At 33.8% G+C, this 14,484-nt stretch overlaps 2 protein-coding genes across 3 annotated transcripts in view; one reads left to right on the plus strand and one right to left on the minus strand.

The window, feature by feature from the left end:
• The window catches only part of TEX9 (testis expressed 9), a 29,707-nt gene extending 23,505 nt beyond the window's left edge, over window positions 1-6,202 (plus strand). Inside the window, exons 10-12 of the mRNA XM_081049309.1 lie at window positions 2,155-2,289; window positions 5,297-5,431; window positions 6,018-6,202. Of these exons, the coding sequence (XP_080905435.1) occupies window positions 2,155-2,289; window positions 5,297-5,431; window positions 6,018-6,095 (348 nt within the window). The 3' untranslated portion in view covers window positions 6,096-6,202. The remainder of the gene's footprint in view (window positions 1-2,154; window positions 2,290-5,296; window positions 5,432-6,017) is intronic.
• MNS1 (meiosis specific nuclear structural 1) overlaps window positions 5,250-14,484 on the minus strand; it is a 35,015-nt gene continuing 25,780 nt past the window's right edge. Inside the window, exons 8-11 of one of the 2 annotated variants that reach the window (XM_081049308.1) lie at window positions 10,131-10,388; window positions 9,084-9,209; window positions 7,507-7,611; window positions 5,860-6,760 (exon numbers count right to left, since the gene is read on the minus strand). In XM_081049308.1, the coding sequence (XP_080905434.1) occupies window positions 7,519-7,611; window positions 9,084-9,209; window positions 10,131-10,388 (477 nt within the window). In that variant the 3' untranslated portion in view covers window positions 5,860-6,760; window positions 7,507-7,518. Of the gene's footprint in view, window positions 7,612-9,083; window positions 9,210-10,130; window positions 10,389-14,484 lie in introns of both variants that reach the window. The other variant, XM_081049307.1, reaches the window with a different exon arrangement.

The raw sequence follows: 14,484 nt of genomic DNA on the forward strand, positions 1-14,484 counted from the left end.
TGGTGATTTGTGTTACTCTTAAAACATGGCTACTGAGACATACGTTTTTCTCTTGTCCTCTTATAAATGCTTTAAAAATAATGAGAATGACAAATTATTTCTTCTTGGATCTTATAGTATTTGATTTGAGTTTTAAAGTTAGACTTGATGTCTTTTTAAGTATCCAGCTTTTTCTTTTAAACTGATGTAAAATTCAGGGCTTAAGATTTTTAATAAATTTTTTTCTCTAGCAATATGAAAACTTAATTTTTTGTAACAATAGATATACTTTATTGAGTATTTTTCAGGATGCAAGCTGTCATAACAATATTGGTATCCTGTCTGTACTTTTTAAAAAGTACTTGAGTATTACTGAAAATAGAAATGTTTTCAAGTTTTTTATAAGGTTTTTCCCTTTCTTTAGTGGATTTACTTATACAGGAAATCTTTATTTCCTAATTTACTATTCTTCTATATTTTTTCTTGTTCACTCTTCCAAGAGAGGGGGCAGGCAGTGTTGCTTCAGGAGTAGGGGTACATCATGCGGTGAAGGATGGTTTTCATTTTTCTGAGAATAGCTTACAAAGATAGGTAGAATGGTGGACTTTGTAGCTAATGAGACTGCCTTTTCCATGTGAACAGTGAGATAAATCAAGCTTGGTCTTAGTGTAACATACCACCCACAAAGCTGTGAAGAAGGCTGGTGATAGCAGATGGTATCCATACACAGTTTGATTTGTTTAGAAACCTACATAAAGAGCAGCATGTGTTTTGTTTTGTTTTTCCTTTAATTACTCAGAGCCAGGGAGATCCGTTTTCAAATAAAACATGATGATTCTGCCAGGAGAAAAAAATTATAAAGGAAGAAAGCAGACAACTGTATTTTTAACTCCATCATTTCAATTCCATGATATTTATTATGGGCTTTGTATAAGGCTCTATACTACGCATTGTAGGTTATGCAAAGAAGAATTAATTAAGTATTACAGAATAACTTCCATTCAGTAAACATGTCATTAGTGCCTCTTACATGCCACTAAAGTGCTGGGAATATAGACATTAAGACAGTTCTTGTCCTCAAGGAGCTTACACTAGTGTGTGTGGTGGGGAATGAACTACTAAGTGGATAGATTCAGTTCCACACAACAAGTACTATAACATATGTATATCAAGATGCTATAGAAGCCCTGAAGAAAGGGGTTACCTAATCCAACCTGGGAGGATAGTGAGGAAGATACTAAGGGAATGCTTCTGGGAGGAGGTAAAACTAGTGAACAGCCCTAGCTGAGTCTTGAAGGATGAGTAGGTGCTAGCCAGGTAGAAATGAGTAGGGAGGGATCAAGACAGATGGAAGAACATGAGCAAAGGCTCAGAGGGAAGAAGCATCATGGCTATTTGACCAAGATTCAAGTACTGCTGATACAGCCAAAGGTAACATCTATGGCAGGAAATCAGATTATGGTGCCAAATTATGGTGGTTTGGAGTTTATCCTATATGTTCATGTTTCTTCATGTGTGGCCTGTAGACTCTCTGTAACTGCATCTGTTAGAATATTTGCAGAAGTGCAGGTCTAAAACCACGCCAGTGTGTGGAAAATAATCTATAGGGATCTGTTGTTTTTACTCAGAATTGGGATTTCCCTGTAAGGCTAATGTAGTATGCTCTGTATTTAACAAATTTGTTTTTTTTAATGATATACCTTGTCAGGTTTATACAAACAGTATATATGAGAAAGTTTGTGCTGTACATTGGTGTTTTGGGAGGTTCCCAAAGTAAAAACCATAGTTATAAAGAATTGCTTATAAAATATAGAGGACATGTATACTGACTGTATCTTGTGGTCAATTAAAAGAGGCCGAAAATTCCAAACAAAAAGTACTTTGAAAGCCTAGTTTGTGACTATAAAGCTATATTTTCCTAATACCTACTCAGGGTAAGAATTCCCTGATATCTCTATCACTCAGTGCTCAGCCTCTAGCCGTGTGTGTGTGTGTGTGTGTGTGTGTGTGTGTGTGTGTGTGTGTGTGTGGAGAGAGAGAGAGAGAGAGAGAGAGAGAGAGAGAGAGAGAGAGCGCACACGCGATTTGGGAGAAAGCAAGGGAATGGAAATGGAAAATGTGCCAAAATAATACAGGAAACATTTATAAATGTTCCATATCTCTTTTACTTTACAGGAATTAGAAAATAAAAGAAGACTACAAAAACAAGCTGCCACTAGTCAAAGTGCCACAGACGTTCGCTTGAATAGAGCTCTAGAAGAAGCAGAAAAGTATAAATTGGAGCTAAGTAAATTAAGGCAAAATAACAAGGTATGGAAAAAAATTAAATAGTTTTGTTAGTGATCACCTTTGGTAACCTCCTCTCTTATGCAAGAGTCAAAAATAAGTTTTTAAGTTATAATTCTTGTCATAGTGAACATGTCTCTTTTCAGAAGAAATAGATTCGTTATCAGCATGTTCATTTTCAATAAGTTAGGATTTATTGCTTGGGCTATCATTATATGTGGATGATAGTGCAACTGTTTGGAGGATTCATTCCTTTTTTTTATCCAACAAATCTTTATGCATTCACTTTTTCACCCAACACATAGAATATTGAGCCCAAATATTATATGCCAAATACTTTTGTAATCTCTGGGGATAAATGATGGGATCAAGTCTGTTGTGTATCTCAAGTCTGTTATATCCTTCTTTGAGCCTCAGTTTTCTAATATATAATGCAAGAGGCTATTTTCCAGGGCAGTGGTTCTCAAACTTGAGCATGTATCAGAATCCCTTGGAAGGCTTGTCAAAACATAGATTGCTAGGATCCACCCCCTGGGTTTCTGATTCAGTAGGTCTGGGGTGGGGCCTGAGAATCTGCAGTTTTAACAAGTTCCCACTGGTTCTGAGATAACATTTTGATAACCAGTTATAGAGTTATTGTAAGAATCACCATTGTATTCCAGTATCTAGCTAAAGATTGACCTAGAATTAGCACTCCATTCCTAAAATATCTGTTGAATAAGTGAAGGCTTAAATGTTGAGTGCATTTAAAACTGTTTTACACTCTATAAATATGGGCTATTAGTTTTTGGTTTTGTGTCAAGCTAAAAGTGATGCTCCATTGGAATCTCTTCCTTAGGACAATATTTAGTAATTTAACAATGGTTTGGGTAATGAAATTAGGAGCCACTCTCAGTACATACACAAAATGACATGTTTTGGATTCAATTAGTAGCATTATAGGGTATGGAACAAAACTGATCTTGGTAAGTCCTCCAACATGTTAACAGAGGCAAATATCACAGTGATAACAGAGTTTTAAGATATCTTCTGTGAGGCAGTTTATACTATATGATCAGACTGTACTCATATTTAGGAGCCATCAGTGATGCTATGGTGATGGGGATTAATAGAAGTTATGAAATGAACAAGTTAGGAAGTCTTTACAAACTTGCTGATAATTAGCATGTTATTAGAGTATTATTTCCAATTTGATGCACTCTAAAGGGATTTTGAAGAAAATGAACTGGAATAGCCAATGACGTCAGGATTTGCTAATTCTGTTTGTAGATTTGATCTCTATTTTAGCACACATTAGAGAAGTAGAAAGAAAAACTTGTTTCCATGACAACAGATAACTCGCCGAATTCTAGCCAGCCATTTTGCAAATTCAAGTAATGAGACTTGGTATGTGAGCATCTCAGTTTGAAACCATCATTTTACACACAACTTAGGTGTGTTCAAGACACACTTCCCACCCTAGGCGTGCATTGGGGATGACTGACTTAAATAGGTGAAGTTTTGTGTGTATATTACTTACTATTTACGATCAGGTAGATATTTTGAGATCAGAGTTCTTAAATATAACTTATTTTAGGTTTCTGAAAAATCTGTATGTATCTGAAGTTTCTGATTTTTCAATTATTTTGCCTTATTTCTGACTTTTTGAGGAATGTTTTTGGGATATGCAATCAGTTTTTCCTTGGAGTCTAATAAGTATATAAGGTTTTCTTTTCTGAGCTGGTATATTTTTTAATTCTTTGTACCTTGCTTCTCATTCTGATTAGACATGTAATTAGGTAAGCAATTAAAATTAAATTTATTCTCCACAGAGGTTAGGAAACAAGTAATCTGGCTTTAGAATAAAATGAAGTCAGTCAACTTAAACCAGATCCTGCATAAGTACCGGAACCCCAACTCTCCATTCACTGCTGTGCCTCAGTGCCTGGAACATAGCAATTGCCTCTGAAACACACCGAAGGAAGGAATGATGCAAGACAATTGTGTGATGTTCTGACAGGAATTCTACCTAAATACAGGGCATTTGATTTTATGGTTGTTTGAAGTTCATTTAAAATATGTTAACCAAGTCCATGTCACTGCATTTAGGAACAGATAATTTTAATTCTTCATTAATTCACTTAGAAACATTTATGAGGGCCTGCCAGATCTTTACTAGAGGCTGGAGATACGAAGGTGATAAAAAATAAAAGTGGTACTTACAGTGAAGAAGTTGGATGTTATTTAGACCATTCATCAAGCAAAACTAAGGGGCAACTGTGATAACTTCCTTAAAGGAAGTTACATGGTGCTTTAAGCAGGTAACCAGGTCAGTGAATGCTTTTTAAAAATGTAATTTTAAGCTAAGACCTGACTGAATAACATAGGAATTATGTGCCAGGAGAAGAGATTGTGGACGCATTGTCTATAAAGTGCTTCAGAGCTCTTCCAGTTAATTTTTACCAAGATTACAAACTCAGTCTCCCTTGTCAGGGGGAGTGGCAGAATTCTCTGCTCAGCTCTTCAGACCAAAGCTGTTGCTTTTTGTGAGTTCCTGGGAGTCTCACCCTGTACCTGTTGTTTAGGTATCTGCCAAGGATTTGAGGGAAATATATGTGCAGATTTTGAGGATCTCCTTCTTTCCAGGTTTCTCACCTGGAAATTTCTACCACCCTGGCAGCCCTGTTCCTTTGTTAGCCAATAAGACTGGGCTGCTGCTTTTTGCTTAAGGTCTGTGAACCCATGAACTGGAAAGTGCTTTCAGAAGCCAACTGAATGTATATCTCAATAGTATGCTTCACTTACTATTGATTCCATTCATCTGTTCCTTCAAATGTTTTTAAAATTGTGTTCAAAGTTTGTATTTGCTACTGGCAGGAGAGTTGGCCTAATACAAGCTACTTTGCTATTATTGGAATTAGAACTTTAAGAACATTTTTTAAAATGTGAGATTTGAGCATCATTAAAAGTTATCAAAGAGAAATTTACCAGAATTTTTATATTTTAGTTAAAAGTTTCTATAGTTTCTCTAATGGTTTTCTTCCTTTTGTAGGATATAGCCAATGAAGAACACAAAAAAATTGAAGCATTAAAATCAGAAAACAAGAAGCTAGAAAAACAAAAAGGAGAATTAATGATAGGGTTCAAGAAACAATTAAAATTAATTGATGTTTTAAAAAGGCAGAAGGTGAGTCTACCCTAAAAAACAAGGTTAAACCATAGATATTGTTTGGACCTCTCTACTAAAATATGCACAAAATTTTATCAATATATAAGATTTATATGTAATGTTACGTAACCAAGCAAATGGACATTTTCATGAAAGTAAATTAGTAATGTGGAAAACGGGACTGGTAAATACAGTATGGGTATTCCCTAACTAAAGAAAGTACCCTATACAAAAATACCTATTATCTTAGAGGAAAATTGATTCCAAACTACTATTGTTCCATTCGCTACATGAGTTACCTGGTAGTGAGAAGATATGAATTCATTGTTCTGCCACTTTCTCTTTTTGCAAAGGTTAGGTATTACAATATTGAATTGTTCTCTCAACAGTAGGTTGGTACAATCCCACCATTGAACAAATAGACTTTTTTATAGGCTGACCCCTGAATGTAATTACTGTTTCAAATATGTTTATTGGAATTACAGTACACAGTCCTACAACAGAAATTATAATTTCACAGCATATTATATATACACTTTTACAATTTTCCTGTGATCTATTCTTGATACTAAATTAGACCATATTGATTTTTTTAAAAACACAGATGCATATTGAAGCTTCCAAGATGCTGTCTTTCACTGAAGAGGAATTTACGAAGGCACTTGATTGGGGAAATTCTTAAGTGATCTACTTAGTCTCTAGAACCGACAGTGTGTGTTGGATATACATAACGTCTACTGGTTTGAATTATTTTTACTCTTAATAATAAAGATATTCGATAATGAAATCAAAATCAATTCCCTGTTTATATTGGGGGAATATAATATTGGGGGAATACAAAATTGATATGTAATTAAAAGGAAGTATTTTATAAAATATAGCAATAGGAATTTAACTTTTGATTCTGCTATCTTATGACCTACTAGCCCTTTCTCAACTGTACTTTATGTTCTGGAGATTCAGCTCTAGATAATTTAGTTTATCTGAGAGAAATTATGTCTAATATCTTATTGACAATTAAGCACTTTGAAATTTCTCACCCTTTACTTTTCTCCTCCCTTATAGTAGACAGAAAAGGTGTTTTTTAAAAGTCTTTTTAACAGTATTTACATTAAAATATTAATGTTTAAAAATGCACACCATGTGAATAGAGACTTAACTTTGGATTAGTGTGCTAGGGTGCCATAAAAGTACCATGGACTCAATGGCTTAAACAACAGAAATTGTCTCACAGTTCTGGAGGCTGGAAGTCTGGTCAGGTGTCAGCAGGGTTGACTTCTTCTGAGGTCTCTCTCGTTTTTTGGAAGGCCATCTGCTCCCCATGTCATCACGTCAGAACAAGATGCTCTAAAACCAAATTAATTCTAAATACTTATTTGCCTGGACAAATCAGGGAAGTAAAATTCCTAAACACAAACAGAGACTGTAGCCGGAATGGAGATACAGAAAAGCTCTGAACAGTAGCAATGGTATAGAGAAGTTAGTCTCCTGGGTTGGGCCTACATTCTACCAAGGTTACCAAAAAAATGTATTTACATGACTTGTATTCATCTTTTGTTATCGGTATATATTGAATATTACAATTTTAATAGCTTTTTCCTTTCTTAAAATGTGTACACAATGGTACCTTGGTTTTCAAATGTAATCCACGAGTTCTGAAAAATTAGAAAATAGCCAAAAGCTAGGTCTCAGGATCTTGCACTCAGCAGAAGCCGTGTGACATGTTTGACTTCTGAGTCATGTTCGAAAATCGAAGCATTTACTTCTGGGTATACGGCGTTCATAAAATCAAAATGTTTGTCACCGGAGACGTTCGAAAACCGAGGTACTACTGTACATTATTTCTGCACCCTCTGTATTGCTATATATGGAGTGTTATGATATAGTGGTGTTATAAAACTCAGATATTCAAATCACTCAGTAATTTTAATTTTTATCAGAAAGCAAATGTTTTCTTATACGTAAGTGTTTACAAATGAAATACAGAGGTGTTTTAGAAAAATCCATATAGACAATATAGTCCTATCACTGAACTGTAAAACAAAAGTTACACTGACATCTAGTGGTAGCATACAAAGGAATCCAGGTTTTACCAAATCTTGATATCACTTCTTTTCACAAATTTCACTCCTTTTCTGATATACTTTCCTAAACTCTTCACCAAGCTTGTCAATATCATCCTCTTTTTTGAATACGCCCTACAAGAAAAATGTTTTGAGTTACTTTTAATGCCAGAACATATCACCAAATGCTTCTAAGACTAACAAATAGACATAAAATTTGTAACATTATCTCCAAGATAATGAAATCTACTTAATAGATTTATGAAAAAATAATTTTCTGAAAATTATGACCACACACACACACAATATTCTTTGACTGACTTGATTTCCCAATTTATCAGTTCCGTTGTTGGAACTTATCATAGGAATCTGGGCTCTTCTATTTTACTATAATTACTACTACTTTGGCTGAACGGGAAGGAACTGAATCTACCCTGTACTCTGTTGAAACAGCGCTACAATACGATATGAGGGGCTCAGGTGAAGAGACTGAGCTTTGCCAGGTTCCTGCCTCAGTTTTATGGCTAATCAGCAAACATTCAGTCTTACAGGAAAGAATCCAGGTTTGGAGTTAAGCCATTTAAGTAAGCCCTTTGAAATTCTTTATTCTTTTCTTTTCCTTTACAGTAAAAGGCTCTTTAAAACAAAACAACTTAAATATTTACTTATAAAGAATTTAAAGAATAATTTAGGTCATTTGGGACCATTAGGACCTAAAGGATAAAAGTCATTTTAGGATATCAGGTTTATTAGGCTCTCTCCCCATCTCCACAACTATTTCCCTACAAAAATATCTAAACCTTAAGATTCTTCCAGAATTTGTAGTCTATTTCATGGAATTTATCAGTTCCATATGGCTTGTCATTAATACATCATTTTCTATTCATAATCCTGTCTAAATAATTAGACGATAAAGTCCTGTGGACAGGCAGTAATTACTCATGTTTCTCTTTCTCCTTCCTTCCTTAGCACTGAACTAAACATAAAATATGCACTCGATCCTTCCAACTGAATAAAATTATCAAGTGGCATAATTTCTGTATTTGAAGGGTAGAAATTTTATTTAAGAGTCTAGATGATTATGTGGCCTATGAAACTCAGTTGTTATTTTGTAGTCACAATGTATCTCAGATGTGCATGAAAATTTGCTGTCTTCTTTTAAACACTGAAGTTACCTGGTACCTAGTTATAACACAGCCTCCTACTATGGAGCAGATCTGTCACAGACTAAGCTCAAGTACTGATTACAAGATTTTCCTATGTATCATCAGCTTTGGTGTACAGAGTCTCACAATTACTTTACGGTAGTTACAGCAGTTTAGTTTTACACCTCCTGTGCTGAAAGGGGAGAAAAGAATCTCTAAAATTTAAATTCAACAAATCTAGCTCATACTTCTAAAAATGTGCCAAGACCAACTCATTTTGGAAATGTTCAGTGACAAGCCAAGATCCACTGCTGCTTGATAACAGCAAGAAGTGAGTGAAAACCCAGGCCGTCTAGAATCCTGAGCCGTGGTTTCCTCCACTAGTAGAGGTCATGAGCATTACACTTTGATTGGCTGAATTAAGTTGAGTTAAATTGATTGGCTGAGTTAAATCTTACTTACTTTAGGGAGATAGCCTAGTAATTTTACAGCGTGTTCTTTGAGAAGTTTTAGTCTTTCTTCTTCCACAATTGCATTAATACAGCCTTGTTGTCTTTGCTGCAACTGCCACTCTTCCAGTTCATGTTGCTGGAAAAATAAGTAAAATTTTATGGTCACAAAATACAAAATGTTTTAAAAACTTATCAAAACTACTTTGGCAGTGAATTAGATAAAATTGATGAACTATTTTTTGACACTTCAAAAGATATTAGATAGTATGTATATATATCTTATATGTATTATATATACATATCTTTTACAGTCACTAAACTATTCCTTTAAAGTTACAAGAACAATAATTATGACTGGGATTTTAGGGAGGCAAGTACATATTTTCAGGACAATATCTTCATTACCCAGGAAAAAATGTTTGAAGAAGTTATTTCCTAATTAATTGAACAAATATTTATTGAATGTGTACCATGCAGCAGGTGCTGAAGGCAGCTTACAGTGTAAGACAAAAAAAAGATGGATAAAACAGAATAGGGATATCTAAAAGACAACTATTCCCATATATTTCAAGTTTTAAAAAGCCTGTAGGAAGCACAAGAGTAGCAACAAGAGTTCTACAGGGAGAACCAGTATTAGGACCAAGTTCTGAATACTCAACCACACCAAGTCTGTGCCACATGATATGGAAGAGAGGACTTGTTTTTAAAAATTCTAGGGATTAAAAGAAGACTTATGGAAATGTACCCAAAAAATCCTGTTGGATAGGGAAGATGCTAAAGGCAGACCACTGAAATAGTGATGAATTTCTGCCAAGAATTACATTAAAGTAGTTATCAATGCAAAGCTTTTCTCTGAAATAACTAGTTTACTATGGTCACTATTTTTTCAGACCACTCCTTGTCAAAGTCATGAAAATAGAAAGGAACAAAAATTATAGGATTCGTAAACAGATATCTAACATCATCTGGCACATAAAACGTTCTCAGTTAATGAATACATGAGGTGATTGCTGTTAAAAGATAGTAACCAAAAAAAACCCAAAATATTTTTTCTTACTTTGGCTGCAAGGAACTGGTTACGACGCTCTTCAATAAGTTTTTCCACAGCCCTCTTGTGTTCTAGTTGCTTCATTCTTTGTTTCTGAGCATTCATTAATTCTATTCGATCATCTTCAGCAAATTTAGCTAACATAGCTTTTCTAAAGATTTCCTCTTCCTCTTTTGCAGCTTGTAGTACTAGTTCCTTCAAGGCCATTTGCTCTATAAAATTTTGCTTCAACTCCTTTTGCTTTCTCAATTTCTCTTCTGCTTCTTCCTAAACAAAATATACATAAGTTCATTCAGTAACTTTTTCTTTATAGCAGATTTATAAAGAGTGGGAGAATTTGGTTAAGCTTAGAATTGTGTTAACAATATGAAATAAAACTAAAAATGCCTTTTCAAGATAATATTTTTCTTTAGGATAATGGGCATATTATCCCAAATGGGCATATGTTTATTTGCCACAGAGTACATAGAAGTCAAATGGCTCACTGAACGGTAGAAATACTGTCTCAGCCTTAAATTCCTCCAGAGATTCTCATAATACTTTACACATAGAAATTTAGTACATATTGAACCAAATGAACTGCTGCCATTTCCCAGCATCCATCTCCCATACAAATTTTAGTTTAATCCAATGAAGACATCTAGCTGAAAAATAAGGAACTGTTTGGCAAAATAAAACAATTTGTTACATTTTTTCAACTAGAAAAGAGTTCATGTACTCTGTTATGTCTGGGTCAGGATAATATCGTTATATAAACTGCATAATTTTTGATCCTTTTCTGTGTTCTAAAACCCATTATGTGTTTTGAGAAATAGTTGTTCACTGAATGTTTGAAATTTTCTGTAAAACTATTCTGAGCCTGCAAACTTTTAGAGATAAAAGTCTGGGTTTTCCTCTGAAAGCAGAGCCTTAAACAAGGACTTATACATGGATATTTTATCAGGGATGCAATCTCAGGGAGCAGCGGTGACAGAAAGAGTGAAACAGAGAAGAAAAGCCAACACTGGGATACCTCACTGAGCAATTTAACCACCAGGGGTAACGAAGGCTTAATCCTGCCAGGACCTGTGAGAAATGCATGGAACACATTTCAGGACCTTCCTTCCTCCATGCCTTCCCAAAGGCCAACAGGAAGAAGCATTTGTCCTTTAATTTCTGTCCATTGTTTTTTGAGGGATACCCCAGAGGATGTTAATTCCCTGCCCCCACTTACAGGCCCACACTTTAGGAAGCTGTCAGCACAGAGTCAGTCTAAGCCTTCACAACTGTCACTAAAATCAGAGGTGAGGCTGACAGGCTGTAAGACAAGGCAGGAAAGTCTTTTGATATAGGAAATACCCTTAATAATCTTATTTTATATGATTCTTCTACATTTTTTGAAACCACTATATTTTGAAATCAGAAAATTCTGCCATTGAGATTTTCACATTACTAGTGTACAACTGAATGACTTTTCACTATTTTTCTAATCTCTTTTATAGACTCTTTATTCCTTCAAATTGTTTTCACTTTTTTCTTTTGTATGTCTTTTCCAGAGTAAAAACTTTCCCCTCCAATATTAACCAACTGGATTAATTAATGTTAATGTTTTTCTGATTTTCAGTTTATTTCCATCACTTGTATCCTTCCACATTCTTGTCTCATACTTGAATTTGTATTGTTTTCCTAAGTTACTGGGTTGATTGCCTAGATAATTTTTCCAATATTCTTGTTTAATAATTAATTTCCTCAGAGATCGGTTTTACAAAATCTGATAGATTTTGACATATAGTAATCTCATCCTCTAAATTGTCTGCTAATTTTCTCTTCAACCAATGTTGAAAAGAATATTTTTAGATTTTCAGTTGGTAGGTTGAATTATTTGTTATTAATTTCTAGTGGTGTTAAACCCTTCCCCTTGCATTATTCTGATAAATTTTCTTTGGAGCTCTAGCAGCTTTTAAAATTATGTACTTCAATGCAACATTACATGGAAGATTAAATGTTCATTATTGATTACACCTTTTATCTGTGATATCTGGGTTAACTTTATGTTCTACTAATCTGGTGATAACCCTCCTGTTTCCCATTTGTTCATATATATATATATATATATATATATATATATATATATATATATATCTGTTATGTCTTCATCCATCATTTAATTCTTAACATTTTGGGGTAATTTGATATTAGATATATATAAGAGGGCTACATTGTTTTTAAAAAGAAATATACACATTGTATTCTTATATGCAGTTAATCATTAAGAATATACAAGCAATAGGTTTTGATATCAATACATGGTATCTATTTCTTCCACAATGAAGAAACAGTGTTATCTAAAATAATGTTTTGATATAGCTGAAAATATTAAAAATAATATTTAAAAAATATTTTAATTAATAGCTATATTTTAATAGCTACACTGATAGCTATACTTTATTGTGTACTTGAGTATTCATATATCTTGTTTTATGAAGTGTGTTCTCAAACTTTTTGCTCATGAAAATAACTGGGTTCTTTATTATTGAGTTATAAGTGTTCTTTATATATTCTGGATAAAAGTTCTTTGTAAGGTGTATGTATAGGGAATATTCTCTAACAGACTGTAGCTTACATTTTCATTTTCCTAACAATGGTGGAAATTTAATTCTGATGAAGCTCAATTTATAAACTTTTTCTTTTATGGCTCATGCTTTTTTTATCCTACTAAAAATACTTTGCCATTCTCAAGTTCATAAAGACTTTTTTCTGTTTTCTAGAAATTTTGTACCTTCAGCTTTCTTATGTCTCACTCATTTTGAGTTCATTTTTGTATGTAATATGACAGAAAATAACAAGTGATGGCAAGGAGGTGGAGAAACTAGAACCCTCCTACACTGGGAGTAGGAATGTGAAATGGTGCAGCCGCTGTGGAAAACACTTGGGCAGTTCCTCAAAAAAGTTAAACACAGAATTACCGTATGATGTAGTAATTCCATTCCTAGGTTTACCCAAAAGAATTTTTAAAAAATATTCAAACAAAAACTTCCAGACAAATCTACATAGCAGCAACATTCACAATAGTCAAAAGGCGGGGGTAAAAAAAATATCCATCAACTGTTGAATGGATAAACAAAATGTGGTATATCCATACAATGATTTTTTTAGGTTGGTGCAAAAGTAATTGTGGTTTTTACAATTATTTTTAACCTTTTAAACTGCAATTATTTTTGCACCAACCTAATATTAAGCCAAAAAAAGAAATGAAGTACTGATACATGCTACAAAATGGATGAACTCAAAATTGTCCTAAGGAAGAAAAGATCACATACTGTATGATCCCATTTGTATGAAATATCCAGAATAGCCAAATCCATAGAGACAGAAAGTAGATTAATAGTCGCCACAGGCTAGAGGGATGGGAAGGGGGATTGGCTGCTTAATGGGTACAAGGTATCTGTATGGGATAATGAAAATGTTTTGGAACCAGAGGTGATGGTTGCAAAACACTGTGAATGTACTAAATTAAATGCTGCTGAATTGTGCACTTTAAGAGTTAAAGTGGTAAATTTTATGTTATGTGCCTTTTACCTCAATAAAAAAACACTTTGTGAAGGGAGAAATACACAAATCCACAATTATGGTTAGAGACTTCAACAACTCTCAACAATTGAAAGAACTAGATGGAAAATCAGCAAGCATATAGAACTCAACACCACCATCAACCAACAGGATCTACTCAACATTTAGAGAATATTTCCCCCAACAACAGCAGAATACACATTGTATACAAGTACCTACCTAACAAATTTAAAGGAAATGAAATATATTGTGTTATCTGTCCACATGGAATCAAACTAGAAATCATTAATTAAAAAAAAAAAACCCAAACCAGGAAAACGTCTGGACATTTGTGGGCTAAGCAACACACTTTTTAAAAAACCCATGCTTCAGAAAGTCTCAAAAAAAAAATACATTGGAATTAATGAAAATAAAATTAAGACATATCAAAACATGTAAGATGCAACTAATTAAAACAACATTGAGGGAAATTTATAACACTAAATGCATACATTTAGGAAAATACATTTATAGCACTAAGTTCACACATGTAGGATATGTCAAATCAATAATCTAACCTCCTACCTCAAGAATCTATGAAAAGCAAAGTAAATCCAAAACAAGCATATGGAAGGAATAATAAAGCACAGAAATGAATGAAATTGAAAACAAAACCAATGAAAAATATGAATGAAGCAAAAATGAGCAAGTCAGACTACATCAAACTATAAAACTTCTGCATAGCAAAGGAAACCATCAATAAAATGAAAAAGCAACCTACTGCATGGGAGAAAGCATTTGTAAATCATATCTGATAAAGGGTTAATATCCAAAA

The sequence above is a fragment of the Rhinolophus hipposideros genome (assembly GCF_964194185.1).
Source record: "Rhinolophus hipposideros genome assembly, chromosome: 5".
Classification (NCBI taxonomy): Eukaryota; Metazoa; Chordata; class Mammalia; order Chiroptera; family Rhinolophidae; genus Rhinolophus; species Rhinolophus hipposideros.